Genomic DNA, 16173 nt, shown 5'->3' with positions numbered 1-16173 from the left:
TTGTAACCATTTCAGGTCTAATGCTCAGAAATGTTTCATTATGAATCAAGAATGAGGTGGCATTAAAAAAAGGGGGTGGGAAGTGGGATGGATGAGGGATAGCGGCAGAGAGGGGAGGGACGAGCTGGTGGATTTCTACAGCCCTGTGCCTAATTGCTGTTTCAGAATGTGCATGCAAAAAGGGGGCATTTCATTAATCATTTAATCACGTCCCTCGCAGGATGAGGGAACTAATGTTGCAAATACCCTTTTCATTTCACTGCCCATAATGCTATCTTATGCACTTGATGTATGGCGTGTGTCATGAATTACAGCTGCTTCAAAAGCACAGAGCGGGCTGCTCGCTGTCCCTGAAGATACCTCATTACAAAAAAAAGAGAGAGAGGGGAGGGGGGGGGGTTCTTTATTAAGTTTGCCTCTCATTGACAAGCAGCTTGTTTTTTTGTGCGTCTTTGTCCGTGAATGTGCAAAGGCCTCTTCACAGTCCTCCAGCCAGTTATTTTCCTGCACACACAAACGCACACACACACACCTTCTACCACTGGCCAGTTAGCAAGGCGATTACAGGCAGATTACTACATGCATTTATGAAATATTCAAATGGCAGCATGTCCTACTGTGCATTAATAATGCCACACAAAGGCAGAAAAAGGAGGAAGGGAGGGGACATAGAGAGGCAGACAGAAAACAATAATGAAAGAACACCTTATTTACCAAGATGTGGGCAAAAAAGTACTTTGTGTCTCTCCTCTCTGAACTATAAACTGTCTTCCTTAATTACTCAAAAAAATCTCTTTACTCTCATCTCTTTCCTTCTAACCCCTTTGCTGTTGTGTGATTTTTTCCCTCCACATAAAAAGGCTGTCATTACACTATAGCTTTACATTGCTGCCTATTGGTTACCTCTAATTATAACCAAATCTAAATAATTTGTAGGACAACGTGCAACAACAACTTTGAGAAAATGAGTGACTCGTCTAACTTAGCAATAGAATCCAATTAAACCTAGATGTGGAGGATACGTGTCTCACTGTCAGGCCTGGCTGGCTACTGTTTATGTTTACTGTTCATGCCTCTTTTTAGAGGAACATTGATTTCTGCCTTGAAGAGTGAATTACCCATGTGATGAAGGCCGTGTGAGAGCAGGGAAGAAAGGACGGAGATGGAAATCGAGAAATGTAGTGAAGGTAGAGAAATCAAAGCAAATAAAGAGACAAAGAGACTGATAAATAGAGGAAGAGCAGGAGGGAGAGGTGAGAAACAGCCGTTGTTTTTCAACCTCCAAATAAAGATTTTTTTTTGTAATCAGATCCTGCCATTTCTTTCTTTTCTTAAAGGGGAGCAAAACATCTCAAAGGTTTTTCCCCACAGCTGTGTATATGAATATGTATAGGCCATCAACGTCCACAAAGGGCCCAATAATAAATCTACTCAAGCCAGCATATATGGATGATGTCGTTCTGCTAATTGTCTGTGTGTATTATCAGGGGCTACAAAGGCTCAGCAGAGAACAGCAAGTTAGACGCCCTAACTGTCTACACGTGACACACAAACATATACACCAACACAAATTCGGTCAACCTACTGTACACACACACACACACACACACACACAGAACTAACAAAAGCATACACACAGCTATATGTAACAAGACACGTAAGAAACACCAATTTCCATGCATAAGCAAGCATATAAGCATGCGCATGCACACACACACACACACACACACACACACACACACACACACACACACACAGACAGCCTCCCCATAGTGGTGGTGCATAAGTAATGCCCTCCGTTTTAAAGGTCTTGTCACAGTGCAGCAGACATGTGGAGGGGTAGAGGGGAACTCCGCTATCCAGGGCCAGGGACCTGCCTGACTGCCTGCCTCCACAGTGTGCGTATATGTGTGTGTATGTACATTATATAGAGATGAAGACATTTGGCTGCTGCCTTGTGGGTTTAATTAGCAGTGGGTTGCAGACACCAACGTTCAGGTTAGTGGCTGAGCTTGCCATTTTAACATAGAGCCTGCCTCTCTGCCTGTAATAAGGAGAGCAGGGCGGTGACAAAGAGTGAAAGAGTTAAGTGTGTGTGTAGGAGAAAGTAACTGTTTATGTATAGATAAACTGGATCTTGTTGAGGTGGGAGGACATTGAATTAAATGGGGGTATATAAGGTTAAATGCCAAAGTGAGGGGAGGTGGGAGGAGCAAGACATGACCGTGCTGGAGAAGAAGACATGTGGTCATCTATAAAATCATTTTTAATTTTATTTATTTACTATACAAAGTCCCTACAAATAGCTCCAGTGTTAATAACATTAATGCTTCTCCTTCTCTCTTTCTCATGTAACTAACACAAATACACAACTAGACACACACACACACACACACACACCCCAACACCTGCCAGTCAAGAAACATTCCCAGCGATATTATTTCATTTTGAACTTCAGAGAGCTAATTCAGGGTGCCAGCCACCTCGCGGCTACCTTTTCCAGGTGAGAACACTTAAAAGAACACTGAGAAGCTATTAAATGCTGATCTTGACAAGTTTCTTCATGCAACAAAACAATAGATGACTAAACGTGTCACCGCCGCTGAGCTGAGCTCCTACTGCGAGCTGCGAGACGCCAGCTTGACTTGGGTGCCCCCCTCCCACTCCCTCTCAACACGCGTAACCCACACCCGACTACCAACATCTAAACTGTCATCTAAATCTGACACCCGCTTTATGTAACCCCGTTTAAACTGCGCTTGTGAGTGTGTGTGTGTGTATCGGTGTGTGTGTGTAGTCGACTAGCATCTCCAGAAACATAAAAGGACTCCCTCTGACACCGACAATCACCGCTCCAAGGCACGCCACCGAGCAGCCATCTTTGTTCTGATGACGAGCCTGCCTTCTTTGTTGGTGTCTGTTTTCATGTGCTGGCTGGGTTACAGTGTAGAGCCAGGCTGTGACTTGCAGGGATGTGTGTATGTGTGTGTGTTGGGGGTGGGGGGGCTGAACCAAGACACTGTTCTGTTTTGTAGCAGCCAGTGTTCTTACAAAACCATCTGTCAACCTGTGCTCTCGCTTTCAAGTTTGAAATCTACCTGTTTTCTCTCCGTCTGTCTTTCCTTGCTCTCTCAGTTTGTCTTTACAACCATGCATCCTTTTGCATTGGCTTACCAGCTTACCGGATTCACTGGCACGTCGCTTTATAAAATGGATCTCTGCCCCTCAACTAAATAACCAGCTAAGCTACCTAGACACAGTATCCTTAGAGCACACAGACTTACGTGTGTTTGCGTGTGAGCAGAGCGTACAGTGCAGAAGGATAGACTGATGTCTTCTTTAAGTAAGTGTACTGAGGTGATAGGACAAGATATCAAAAAACCTGATAATCCGACACAGGCTTGCCATCTCACACACACATCTGTTCCCAAGCTGCACTGCAAACTCTTCTACCTGGACTACTGCACATGACAGTGTAAATCGGACAACGCCGACCAGCTTTTCATAAGCATGATTTTGAAAATTATACGAGATGATGCCTATGGATGTGCTACACTCGCTCTAGAAAATTGATATTGACATTGACATGTATGCAGCGCATTTTGCACAGAGGATAAGCAAACACACTTGTCAGGCTGGAGTCATCATATATATTCACCTATGATTCATTTAAATCTATTGCTGTCAATTATGGTTCCTTTGAGCGTGTTGTATGAGCTGATAGAGTGTGAAAATACAGTTTAATGTCCTGCCTGGCTGTTTCTTTCAAAGACTAATAAACACTGGGCTATGGATGTTCATTACAGTCATTTCATTTCACAGATGCACCTTTTAGTTTTAATTCGCAAGCTGCTGTAGATTTAGCAAACGCCTGACCTAAATCCTACAGCAGCTCCCCATGGGTGGACTAGTTTCTTGTATTAGTAAATTTTTGTAGCTTTCTGCAACTTATTACAGTCGCTACTGTAGAGAAATGCATAATTTGGAAAATACGCCAGAACAATGTCCTGATTTCAAGAGTTTATGCGAATTCACATGGACATTTACAGCCCATGAAAAACACTCGCCAGATCGTTATTTCACAGTTAATTACAAATCTAATTAGAATATTCAAATTAAAGCTTTCCCTTTCTTTTCTTCTCTGTGTGAGAGCAGGGAGCCAGGGAAAGAGTGATTGTGAGAGAGAGAGAGCGTGTGTGTGTTAGAGAGAGAGAGAGAGAGAGAGAGAGAGGGAGAGAGAGAGAGAGAGAGAGAGAGAGAGAGAGAGAGAGAGAGAGAGAGAGAGAGAGAGAGAGAGAGAGAGAGAGACTCAGTGAGTGGCAATGTGATAACCTGTAATCGGCAGTGCTGCAAACACCTTCTTTCTTTGATGTCCCCCCACTAACATCCTGGCAACAAAGCCGGCCAATTACAAATGAGCTAATTAACTAAATTGTTGATGGAGCATGAAGAGTTCATTCGCCCTGGCGCCTGCACCATGACAACAGTGAATGGGGGCCTTTGTTGTGGAGGTAAGTGTGCGGCCGTGCGAGTTGCCATTAGCTTTTGACGCTTTTTCACAAACCTATCAGGCCTTCGCACGCCAGGAAGGAGATTTGTTATGGATCAGAATTGGTTTGAATCCGGCACCGCCAGAGCTGAACCCTGTCAACTGACTGTCTAGAAGGTCAAAATGGCTCTTTGAAAAGGCAGTGATGTTTTCTTTGTTAGGACTGTCTGTACCCACAGAGAGAGGAGGTGCTGGAGTGTAGGGGGTAACTTTTGTGTGGCGCACAATAAACTACACATTAGCTTGTTGCATACATATATACATACATGCGCGCACACACACACACACACACACACACACACACACACACACACACAACTCCACATGGTTTTAACAGCAGGAATCTTCTACATGTGTCTACAATATGTGTGTCACAGTGCATGTTCTTACTTCAAAAACTGTCCAAAGTCCTCGCAGATGCTCTCGCAGCCGGGCCACTTGCACACACCATGACCGTACAGGGGGTGGGACCCTCCGCTTTCTTCATGTAGTGAACTGGAGACAAGAGTGAAAAAAAGAGACAGAAAGGAAATGAGCACACAAAAGAGCAAGGGGGAGAAGAAGAGGGAGGGAGAGAGGCTGGGACAGTGGGTTAAAGATAAGAAGGGGAGGGTAGCATCAAGTTCATCACAGAAGCTGCAATAAGGTTTGTGCCTGTCAGGTTACAAACAACAGAGTTTCACTTCAATTTAACTGTTTGATAGCCAAGACTACAGAGGGGGGACAGAGTTCATGTAAAACAACAAAGCTGAGTAACTCAGTAGCTTCCATGTCTGACCATTGATCTCCACTCAATCTAAATAATCATAAGATGCAACTACATTAACTTTGAGGCAGTGTGGACTGATGTGTGAGAAATACAGGTTCAGCCAACATCCCCAAGAGAACTCTAGAGTGAGCTGTAGCTTTGTCTCCGCTGCAGCCACCATCCCATCTTGTAAAGCTATTACAGGGAGGAGGTGGGGGGTGGAGGCTTTCAAGTAAACATTAAAAATCCAGACAGCCATATAATTTTCATCAGGAGATTAATACTCTGTGTAACTTATGTTCTTTGAGGACAAGGGGAGCAGGGGTGCTCTGGCGTTTTTCAAATGGCACCCAAATAAGTTACGACCCTGCCTAGACAGCACATCCTATTAAAGATGACAATTTAACCTTTAGGTTTGGCACTGGTGTGTGTGTGTGTGTGTGTGTCTGTCTGTGTCTGTCTGTGTGTGAAAATGTGAATGTGAATGAGAGTGCGTTGTGTACAGCCGGTTTCTTTGTATATATGTCTGCTTATAGGTTATGCTTGCGCGTGTACTGTATGTGTGTGGTCGACGACTATGTGCATGCATGTCTGTGTGTGTGGCCCATGTACGTGTGTGCGCATGTGTGTTAGCACTGGTGGAGCTCACACTGCGTTTTACAGAGGGGCTTTCCCCACATCGATCTGTGGCATGTTAGTAAGCAGTGCTCCTGACAATACTCCTTGTTCGATCATTATAAGACACCAAACACCCCTTGGGACACAAGCAGATAAAAAGTCTTTTTTTCTCCCCCCTTTCTTCCTCCTCTTCTCAGTCCCTCTCTACCTCTCTCTTTCTCTCTGTCTTCTTTCTAAAGATATCTTTTTCAAGCCTCCTTTTAGTGGTACTGGAGAGATAGCATCTACTTTAAACCAATTACACAGCACTTCCACCTCCAGTGTGAGTCTCTACCAAGCATCCACACAGACACATACACACGGCGCTACCCTAAGTCCTTATTATAATATCGCCCAAGAAAAGCCTTTGAATAATGCATGGGCCAGATAGGCAGATATGTGAACAGTCAGTGTTTTGGCGCTGGTTGCATTTATAAAAGCCGCCATCACAAGGATAAACATCCTGGAAACGCCACTCAAGGCATCACGTATTCTGTTTACATGACAAGCAAGCAAAGAAGGTAATTTTCAAAAGAGAGAAAAAAAAGAGAGAAAGCACTAAATACTTAATGTACAAGGAGGTTACCTTGTCTTGCCTGCCAGAGAGGCTTGTTGTAAGTGTGCCTGCCTGCATGGCTTCCTCTCCCTGCTTTTGATATCTGTGTGCAAGCTAACTGCGTTCAATGGCACACGTGGTCCCCTGGGAGAACAAGGCTCTTACTTTTTTGAATATTACCAAGACACTAATAAACTATTGAACAAATAAACAAAACATCATGTTTTCCCTGTAGCAAACAACAGTTTTTTAAACAAGGACAAATACTAGGAGTGTGGAGCTCTGATGTGTTCCTACATTGAATCGTGGAACAAAAACAATAAGCTCAGCTTGTGTTGTTGTTGTTATGCATGTGTGACGGGTAACAAATATGTTGCTGTAAACTTTTCATCTTCTCTGCCTTTTTCCTCTGCGCTGTATCAAAAGGTGGGCGGATGACATTTCAATTATTTTACCTCTCTCGCTCCCTTTCCCTTTCCCTTTCCCTCTCTCTTCTGTGGTTGAGGGCGGGGGACTGTCCGTTGGCGATGGAATGGTGAGAGATGGGCGGTGAAGCTTTGGGAGGATTGGAGGAGGTAGTTGAAGAAGAGTTGTTGGTGGAGAGGTCTAAACCGCCGCCACCCCCGGTGGTACCAGTGCCACTGTTGTTGTGTTTGATGCCGTTGTCCTCCATGGCGTGACCACCGCCTCCGGTCACGTCCTTCCACAGCTGCTGGAGCTCTGCAGGGCTCAGGCCAGCTAGAGGAACAGTCAAAGATTAGAGTGGAGGGAAAGACAGCAAAAGGGAGTTGAGTGGGGAGAGTATGAGAGGAAGAAAGAGAAGAAGGAAGGGACAATTAATATATAAAGTGTACAAACTGAATGAAAAGCCTTTTTTCACAGAGTGAGACATTTGCAGTAAACTAAAAAGCTGAAGCCTAAACTCTGCAAACTTTATACAACAGCTTGAAAAGTTGTACGAGGTGCATGACTCGAGGCCTTGCCCCTAGTGAGTGACTATCATCCCACGCTGCTTCACCTCAGACCTGAACTTGAACTCATATCGATCACAAAAACCAACAGCGATTCTTCTTCTCCTTCTCCTTCCATTTACCACTTAATAGATCACTCATGTACTCTCTTAGTCTCAAAAGATTAGTGTGTTTCAAAAACAATCTGAAGAAGAATTGCAAAGCATTGATTACAGTGTGGATTACTGTTTATGATTTTGCATCTGTGATAAACAAGCTTTTGTCCACTGCTTGTTTTCAGCTTGGCAACTAATTAGGCAATATGCATTCCTTTGATTCCCTTCTAAAATCACCCTGCCTGTTTTCTGTCTCCGCCATTTTGGTGGTAAACAACAACATAGGTGTTTACTTGGCTCAGGAGGGGGAAAAAATGGAGCCTTCTCTCCCCTCTATTTCTCTGTCCCTTTCATTCTTCTCTTTCTCCTCTCCCTGGCTCTCAGTGAAGGCTGTAAACAACAACAACAACAACAAACGAGGGAGGAGGAGGAGGAGGAGGAGGAAGAGGGTGAGGGGGGGAGTGGGGGAATAGAAACAGAGATGGAAAAAACAGCAAATACAAACACAGGCTAAGCAAAGCTCAGAGAGAAACAGAGGTAGACAAAGAAAGCCACAATCAGACAAGAAGAGAGACAAAAAGAAAGGAAGATTTAAAAGACTAAAAAAAATGCTCATTGGGAGAGTTAGGGACAAAGTGGATGGCGGAAGAGCATACCAATGAGGGGAAGGCAGACAGACAGACATACTTAGAGATAACACAGGAGGGACACAGGTGCATACAAATGAGAAAAACAAACACAGGAAGGACAGAAAGACAGAGGAGGAATGGGGCAAGACAGGCTTGGAGACACAAGATAGAAATCTGACAATAAGTGAGAATGCAAGACATCCAGATGGCGACAAAAGCACAGTGACAAACAGTTGAACCCCAAAAACTACAGACAAAACACAGGAAGCATGTGACCACAAGTGCTGCAAGTCACATGCTCCAGAACAACACAACCCATGTCCAGCACTCCTCCTTCCCTCCTCCCTCCCAGAGGCCCTCCGCTTCTTCTTACCTTGTGGGGGCAGCGTCTGTCCGGGCAGGGCGGCTTGGCCAGGAGCGGGGCCAGGCAGCGAGAGCAGGCCCTGCCGCTGCATGTTGAGCAGGTGCTGCTGCTGCTGGAGCTGCTGCATCTGCAGGAGCTGCTGCTGGAAGACGAGCTGCTGGGCGGCCAGCTGCTGCTGCTGCTGCTGCTGTTGCTGTTGCTATAGAGAGGAGGAGAGGAGCAAGAGAGGAGCGGAGAGGAGAGGAGAGGAGGGGAGGGAAAATTACAGACGAATTAACAACTGAGCGAGAGGGAGAGGAGAGAGAAGATGGAGCGGGGTTTCTGCTGTGAGTGTGTGTGTGTGTGTGTGTTGGGAGTTTGCACTCACTCGCCTCTGCCATGACCTTAGCTACACCTCTCTGCCTCTTCTTCTGCCTCTCTGCATGCTCTCTCTTTCTGTATGTGCTCACTTAGTCTTCCCTCCTGTTTTTGGGCTGTACCACAGTGCTTTTGCCTTCTCCTTTCTTTGTGTGTGTTCATGTCCGTGAGAATACACACACACACACACACACACACACACACACACACACACACACACACACACACACAACAGACACAAAGCTATGCTGATATACCAGCTCTCAAGCCTGTCAGTGTATGTGGCTTGTGATTGTGTATGATACTAAGCCTCTGGTATAATCCCCATCCCATAACCCCCCATACACCACCACCACCACCACCCCTGATAGTTAATTGTCTCGCCTTCACTGATGGTCTGTTACAGCTTATGTGGCCAGAGGGAGCTGGCAGAATGAGAGATTTATAGCATCACATGCGTGTGAATGCATAGACACAAGTGCACACACACACACACACTCATATGCCTGCACACACGTAGCGCAGAGCCCACCCCCCCACTACCCCCTTCACTTCTTCCCCCTCTGTGCTCTTCTCGCTGCCTCACAGAGTTGTTTATCGCAGGGCCAGACAGGCAATTGCGTAAGGGCTGTGCAAAACAAAAACAAAAACAACAACAAAATGAAAAACATCAAACTCAGTCACTGCGGCAAAACAAGATGGAGATGGAGTGAATTTTCGGGAGAGACAAAAGCTTTGGCTCTGAGTTATAAACCAGTGCCATATCACTAATGCCTACAATATATCAAATTATGAAACACACAGAGAAAACTACAATAATTGGCTTAAAGTGTGCTCTATTAGATTAAATGGAAAACACTCTGTATCCCTAGTCTGTCATGTCAAAATGGGGGATGTATTTTAACTGATTCTTATGTTTTTCAGTTCTCCTCTCCTCACCATATACAGCACGTGTGTGTGCATACAGCATGTCATGTTCATGTATTTCTGTAGGTTTATATTATGGTGGACCTGGAGAAGGATGGAAGGGTGGAAGAAGAGGAGGAGGAGGAAAACTTGTGATGCGCTCACTGGAAAACAGGCTGCATAATGGAGTGATGGAGAGAGGGAGTTTGCCCCTGCACGCCCAACACCCCTCCACCCTGCCTCAAGAGAAATAAGGGAGCAATTTCTATTCCATATTTGATGGCAGGGCCCCTGAAAAACTCTATTCACAAATCCAAACAGAAACAAAGCCGCCGGGAGGTCAGTTGCGGCTTCCTGTAGGGGCAGCATAATGGGCTGCTTGAAGAGACACTGAGATGTGCAACATGAAGAGAGAGAGGAGCAGACTTTGTGTGTTTATGTGATACCTTTCTTTCTGATCAATTTAACTGCTTTAACACGTACAGTATAGCCTGCATACAGCCCTGGAATGACTCTCAGGGTTCAGCGCTGACACGTAAACATGGCTGAGGCTATCGCACTTCTCTTCACTGATAGCCAAAGAGAAAAAGACGGAGCTATGCCTGTCGACCGGCTGCCTGTCACTGTGATTTATGAGCGCAGTACACTGTAACTTTAGTGGTAGAGCATGTGTTTGTGTATGTTTGTACGCCCATAGTAACAGGTCATTAATGAGTTGGACCCGAGACCCTTTATCTCTGGTCTCCTACCAGTAGGTGGGTGTGCGAGGAATGTCACTTGAAACAGCTCATTAATGGAGTTGGGACCAGCGTCTCCATACCGCATGATGGAAGCAGGAATGGTTCTAAGAGTTTAGTTGGTGCAGGTGGTGTGTGTATGGTAGGGGTTAGTTTGACTTATAAATTAATCTGTTTAATTAGTTTACTTTAAAAAAAAAAGTTTAAAGTTTAGAATTTGAAGTGAAAAGATAGAGGACTTCAATTTAAAACACAAATCTACACTACAGTTACTACTGCTGAGCTTGGAGTTCCTCTTTTGATCTCTTTTGAGTCATCTAAATGTTGGACTGAAATCATAGGTGGTATTCATGTGTGTGTGTGTGTGTGTGTGTGTGTGTGTGTGTGTGTGTGTGTGTGTGTGTGTGTGTGTGTGGAGGACCTACCTCTTTAGCCTGCTTGCCAGGGTGTTGCTGCTGGAGAAGCTGTAGATGAAGCTGCTCCTGCTGTTTCTTATAAAACTCCTGCAGATGTTGCTGCAGACACAGACAGAAAATCAAAATGTGTAAATACATACCAGTACACATTTATAAATTATAATATAACTCTAAGTACTCCTCTAGTATCCATAGCATAGACAGCAGCATCTGTTTGATTTCAAACACTGATGCAATTTTAACTAATTCTAATTAATTAAAATGTAAAAACCCTTCACAGAACATCCCTTTCAATTGACTCAACCTTTTTTTTTTTTTTTGGCTGCACTACTTTAGCTCCAGCTGCACTTCACATGTTGGTTATGCAGAAACTGTTGCACATTATAAATAACACTTTCAACTGCTTTTGGCATTTGTATCCTTGCTGTCTTTCACAGTCCTCTCCATATGGACTTTTAATAGTCCCACAGATCTGTAGGGGGCAACAATTCATCATATTAACTACGCATTAGGCTGCCAGAGTGCACTGATTTCCTTTTGAGTGACTCAAATAAACAGAATAAACTCTCCCAGGAACAGGTTCGCTACATTGAACTGATTCCTTTAACACACATACTGTGGTAGCTATTGAAACGATGATTTCAGTTTAATTTCATGTAAACTTCAGATGGTTTTTTTGGCTTAAAAGAGAAGTCCGTGAAGCAGGCCACTGGAATGCATGGTCCAGTTCTCTGCTAACTGCCATAGAAATATCTACATGATTTAACAGACACTAATATAAAAAAATGAATGGGAGCCCAAGGAGCAATTGCACAAGTTACAAGTTTTGTAACTCTTGTTCAAGTCGCTTAATCAACATAAATCAACTGTAGAACTTTGCTCTATGCTGATTGAGGGCAGGTTTTGTCCATGTGATTCGTATTTACTTAGCATTACTGATTCTTAATGCTCTGTATGACATTTTCATGACTAACTCTTTGATACAACATGATGAACAGTGATATGCTGATTGTACTTTACAAAAATAATGTGCACTAAAAATGAGGGTAAAATTTTAACTGGTCTTACAGATGCAATGCAAAGTCACACTGCTGTACTGAAACAGCCACCAAATATACTGTAGAGTGTGAGTGCTCTTAATGAAGAGGAACAATCAGAGTGACTGACATTCTTAATTAAACAATTCTCTTTCCCTTAATCAAATCTATGAATGAGAAATGCATTTCAACTCTGACACGAGACTGTGCCAAGTGTGTGCTTCCACGAGCCAATTCGAAATATTACATCATCCATCACCTATCAGTCAGCTTCTGGTGTTCATCCAAACTCTGCCCTACTCCCTCAATCCCTGATGAATGCTTGTCAGGGAATTGAACCAGCAACACGCTAGAGACAGTTAATTAGAGGCGACATGAACAAGTACGTCAATTTCAGACTCCTCTTGGTAAGTGTGTCAAGGATACGAGGTTGTGGTGAGTTGGCATCAGTGAGTGGTGGCTGTGATACACTGGCACAGGAGTGACTCAGGGTTGTATGTTTGTGTGTGCGTGCACATGCCCGACATAAATGCCAAGTGACAGTGTTATCATTTTAGAGAAACTCATATATCTGTCACTGTGCCTGAGTGTTTGTGCAGATATGTTTATCTAGGTGTGTATGCATTTAGGTAGGTGAGTGTGTGTGTGTTTGTACTGTACCTGCTGCAGCATAACAGCCTGCTGCTGCTGGAGCAGGGCCTGTAGCTGCTGGGGAGAAAGCACCTGCTGCTGGAGGATCTGCTGCATCTGTTGCGGCGTGATCACCTGGGGACTCATCATGGCCACCGACACTGGAACCTGGACAGGGAGGATGATGGAGGAATGAGGGGCAAAGAAAGAGAGGAGGTAGGAAAGAGGAGCAGGAGTTGGAGATAGGAAAGGTTGCAGAAAGTTGCAGAAAGTGGGAAAGGAATGGTAAACAATGAGAGCATAGGAGTGAAAAATGGGAAGAGGGATGAACAAAAAAGGAAGAAAGTTAGAAAAATAGAGCATTAGAGACATGCGTCAGGCCTACTGGCGTGGATCTACTGGGAGTGTGGTAATTGGAGACTGAGAGGCAGGGAGAGCAGGCCTCCCATGGCAGTGACGGTTGGCAGACTAGAGGAGATGCTGAAGGACAGATGGGTGCTGTGCCTTTGTGTTGCTCATCTTATTTTCCTTTCTCCACCCCGCTGGGAAAAGTAAGGGATTTAAATAGACGTAGACCTTAATTAGCAGGACCCTTGAACTCCCCCACTTTAGCATGCCTATCAGCGCTGCTATTGTGAAACAGCGTGAAAATGCAGAACTCTGAAGTTGATTAAAACTACACTGATGAAGTGGACACATGGCAGGCACAATCAACATGATGTGGTGGGTCGTAGCTTGGAGGTTGAGGGTTCACCTTGCAATATTTTTTTTATGTTAGCAAGGAGGGTAATATTGGGAAAAGATAGAGGATGTTTTTTTTTTTGACTAGATGCCTTCTCAAGTTTTACATATTTCTCATTCTCATAAAAGCAGCCGATAGCACAACTATTTCTTGCTCTCGGCCTACATGCCATTTTAAAAAATGTATGTCTTTTTTTTTTTTTTTTTTAAGGTGATAATCATTAAAATATGAGCTGTCAAACCGCAGTAGAAGAACTTCACCAAAACAAAACAAAGATACATATCCCGCATTTCCGCCAAATTCTTCTAAGACGACAGCGCAAGCATCTTCTGAAGCAGCAGATCAATAGGAAGAGGATACGTTTCTCTTCAGTCTTTGATTGCATGCACACATTCTAACAGGGGAGCGTGGGCTAACGGTTGTATTGCGCCGTTTCAGCTCCTCGTGCCTGCTTAAAAATTGAACAAATTTTGTGGAGTGAAAGATTACTGTGTTAATATATAAACTTGGTTTGCTTTCCAGTTGGCTTTATGGGAAAACAATATGAGTGACTTATTAACTGTAGCATCTGCTGCAACAATGCAATGGTTCAACAATTGCATCATCTTAACCGGAAAAGACTTATTTACTCACACACACTTCATTTGACTAATTGAAGCGACACAAATCCCCCCTTCCTTTTCTATACAACCTTTAAAGTGTAATATAATCAGCTTTGACACAAAATAGGTTCATGTTTTATGCAAAAATGTTTAGGGCTAAATATGCTGCATCCTGTAAGCAAAGATTCTTGACAAACAGACTGTGTGCTACTATAACACAATTAATATATCAACATGTAGTAACACCTTTACTGACACTAATTGCGACAGTGTTTGGTGGAGAGCTGCCATGACAGTAGCTAGCCTATATGGTGTGTCAAGGGGCCAATAAGACATCCCTGTCCTCATCGCCAGCTAATCAAGCTGCCTTGATTACTTTCCATGCATGTCTATCCTCCCTCCCTCCTTCTCTCTCTTCCTCTCGTTCCCTTCCTCTCTCTCTCTGTCAGGCCTTGACACGTCCTTGTTTAGCTCTCTTCTCCTCAACGCCTACCCCCCACCCCAGGTTTTCCCCCCTCTTTGATTAGCCGAGACATTTGCATGGTCACTACACATTTTTCATTTTAGAAGTCATTATGCATTAGTGGCTCCTGATCGCCCGCCTTGACTAATCCTGATGAACTGAAAATCACAGCTGAAGGTCAACTTCCAGCCGGCCCCGCTGCACATTCATATTCATATTCAAACAAATCCTGCCTCCATTGTTCATTAGGGTCTTAGAGAGAGGGGACTCCATCTAAGGTGGAAGAGGTGGAGGAGGATGTTGTGGTACATCTCTTTTCTTCTCTGGACCCTCCATGCAAGAGCGCAAAAGAAAATGCATTCACAATAGGCGAGATGCTGAACAAAAGCCATCAAAAGTTGCAAATTAAACAGTCCGTGTGTAATTATGCAAATGCTTTGCTTACACCTTCAATGTTATTAACCCTTAAAGGTACATTTGCTAGGTAAGTAATTACCCCCACAGTCACTCCTGGTTTTGTGTTGGATGCCATGACAATGGGACGAGCGCAGCTGAGAAACAACATGAGAGATGCACTCATTACGAGTATTAATTGGATGCTGGCTCAAAGATGTTTTGGTTCACAAAAGGGATGCAGACTTAGGATTTACCATAAATGTACAGTATGTGCATGCATATATTAAGTGGAATTAAGTATAAATTCTACTCTGTGCTTCAAAGTGGTTCTTGGTTGACTAAGTGGTGAAATATAAGCATTCACAGTGAAATACCCGTCAGTGAATAATGCCATATTTCAGCAGCAGTGAATAAAACCAAACAAAACTTCACCACAGGACAACAGAAACGTGAATCAAAACAGTAAAAGCAGGTTATGAAACTGGGAAGTTCCTTTTACATTTTCATTAGCTTTTTAGAGCCATAATGGGTGATAATCATCTTCATTTCACCACTGCTCCAAACAAAAAGAGGGGAACAAAAACGGGAGAGAAAATCAGGTTGAAGAAAGAGAGGGGAGAAAAGGCACTGGCCCACGTCCATTGTGAAGTGCAGCACAAAGCTAATTCCAGCATTTAACTGCATGCTTTTCTGCTTGACGTATCAGAGGCTCCAAGATGAAAGCAGATAAGTAATTGCTCTCCTGGTTCTTATTCTTCACTGACAACCCATAAATTTAATTTTACACACACGTTCATTTACATTTTCGAGTATATGACATGATAATTGCAGGAATATAACACCTCCATTCTGCAGGATACTGCACGAGGGCTTGATTGACGTGAGCGGTGAATTGAAAGGAACAGGAGGCTGAATTGCTTCTCCTAGAAATGATTTTGCCACGAAGGGATAAAATTAATGAGCATTTACTAGACGGTGGCAGTGGCGTAAACATCCGCACACCGTGAATAGACTTTCTTTCACAGAAGAGGAGCCATGATATCCAATTGGGCTATACCTCTGTTTCTCTGGATTCCAAAAGGATATATTTCCAATACTAGTGCACAAAAAAATATTAATGGGATTCATGAAATTGTCTGAAATTAGCTGTGGTTGATGCAGTCACTGGGGACCTTAATAACAGAAAAGGTGCTTCTAACGTTTAATATGTGCAAATTTGGATGGAAAAGAGTAGTTTGCTAATGATTTCCGAACAATGCTTCAGTGTAACCGCTGCCTTACAGCCATTTATAAGAAACATGCTTGTTTTTAACTGCAC

At 43.7% G+C, this 16173-nt stretch overlaps 1 protein-coding gene across 6 annotated transcripts in view; it reads right to left on the bottom strand.

Annotated features, from left to right (window-relative positions):
* The window catches only part of foxp2 (forkhead box P2), a 104645-nt gene that overhangs the window by 21401 nt on the left and 67071 nt on the right, over positions 1-16173 (bottom strand). For all 6 annotated transcript variants that reach the window (XM_053314119.1, XM_053314123.1, XM_053314124.1 and 3 more), the window contains 5 exons: positions 12683-12820; positions 10995-11084; positions 8579-8768; positions 6966-7248; positions 4940-5044 (listed from right to left, as the gene is read on the bottom strand). In XM_053314119.1, the coding sequence (XP_053170094.1) occupies positions 4940-5044; positions 6966-7248; positions 8579-8768; positions 10995-11084; positions 12683-12820 (806 nt within the window). The remainder of the gene's footprint in view (positions 1-4939; positions 5045-6965; positions 7249-8578; positions 8769-10994; positions 11085-12682; positions 12821-16173) is intronic.

Source organism: Scomber japonicus, chromosome 23 (genome assembly GCF_027409825.1).
Source record: "Scomber japonicus isolate fScoJap1 chromosome 23, fScoJap1.pri, whole genome shotgun sequence".
Lineage (NCBI taxonomy): Eukaryota > Metazoa > Chordata > Actinopteri > Scombriformes > Scombridae > Scomber > Scomber japonicus.
Note: the sequence above shows the minus strand (reverse complement) of the source record. Positions and strands in the feature narration are given on the sequence as shown.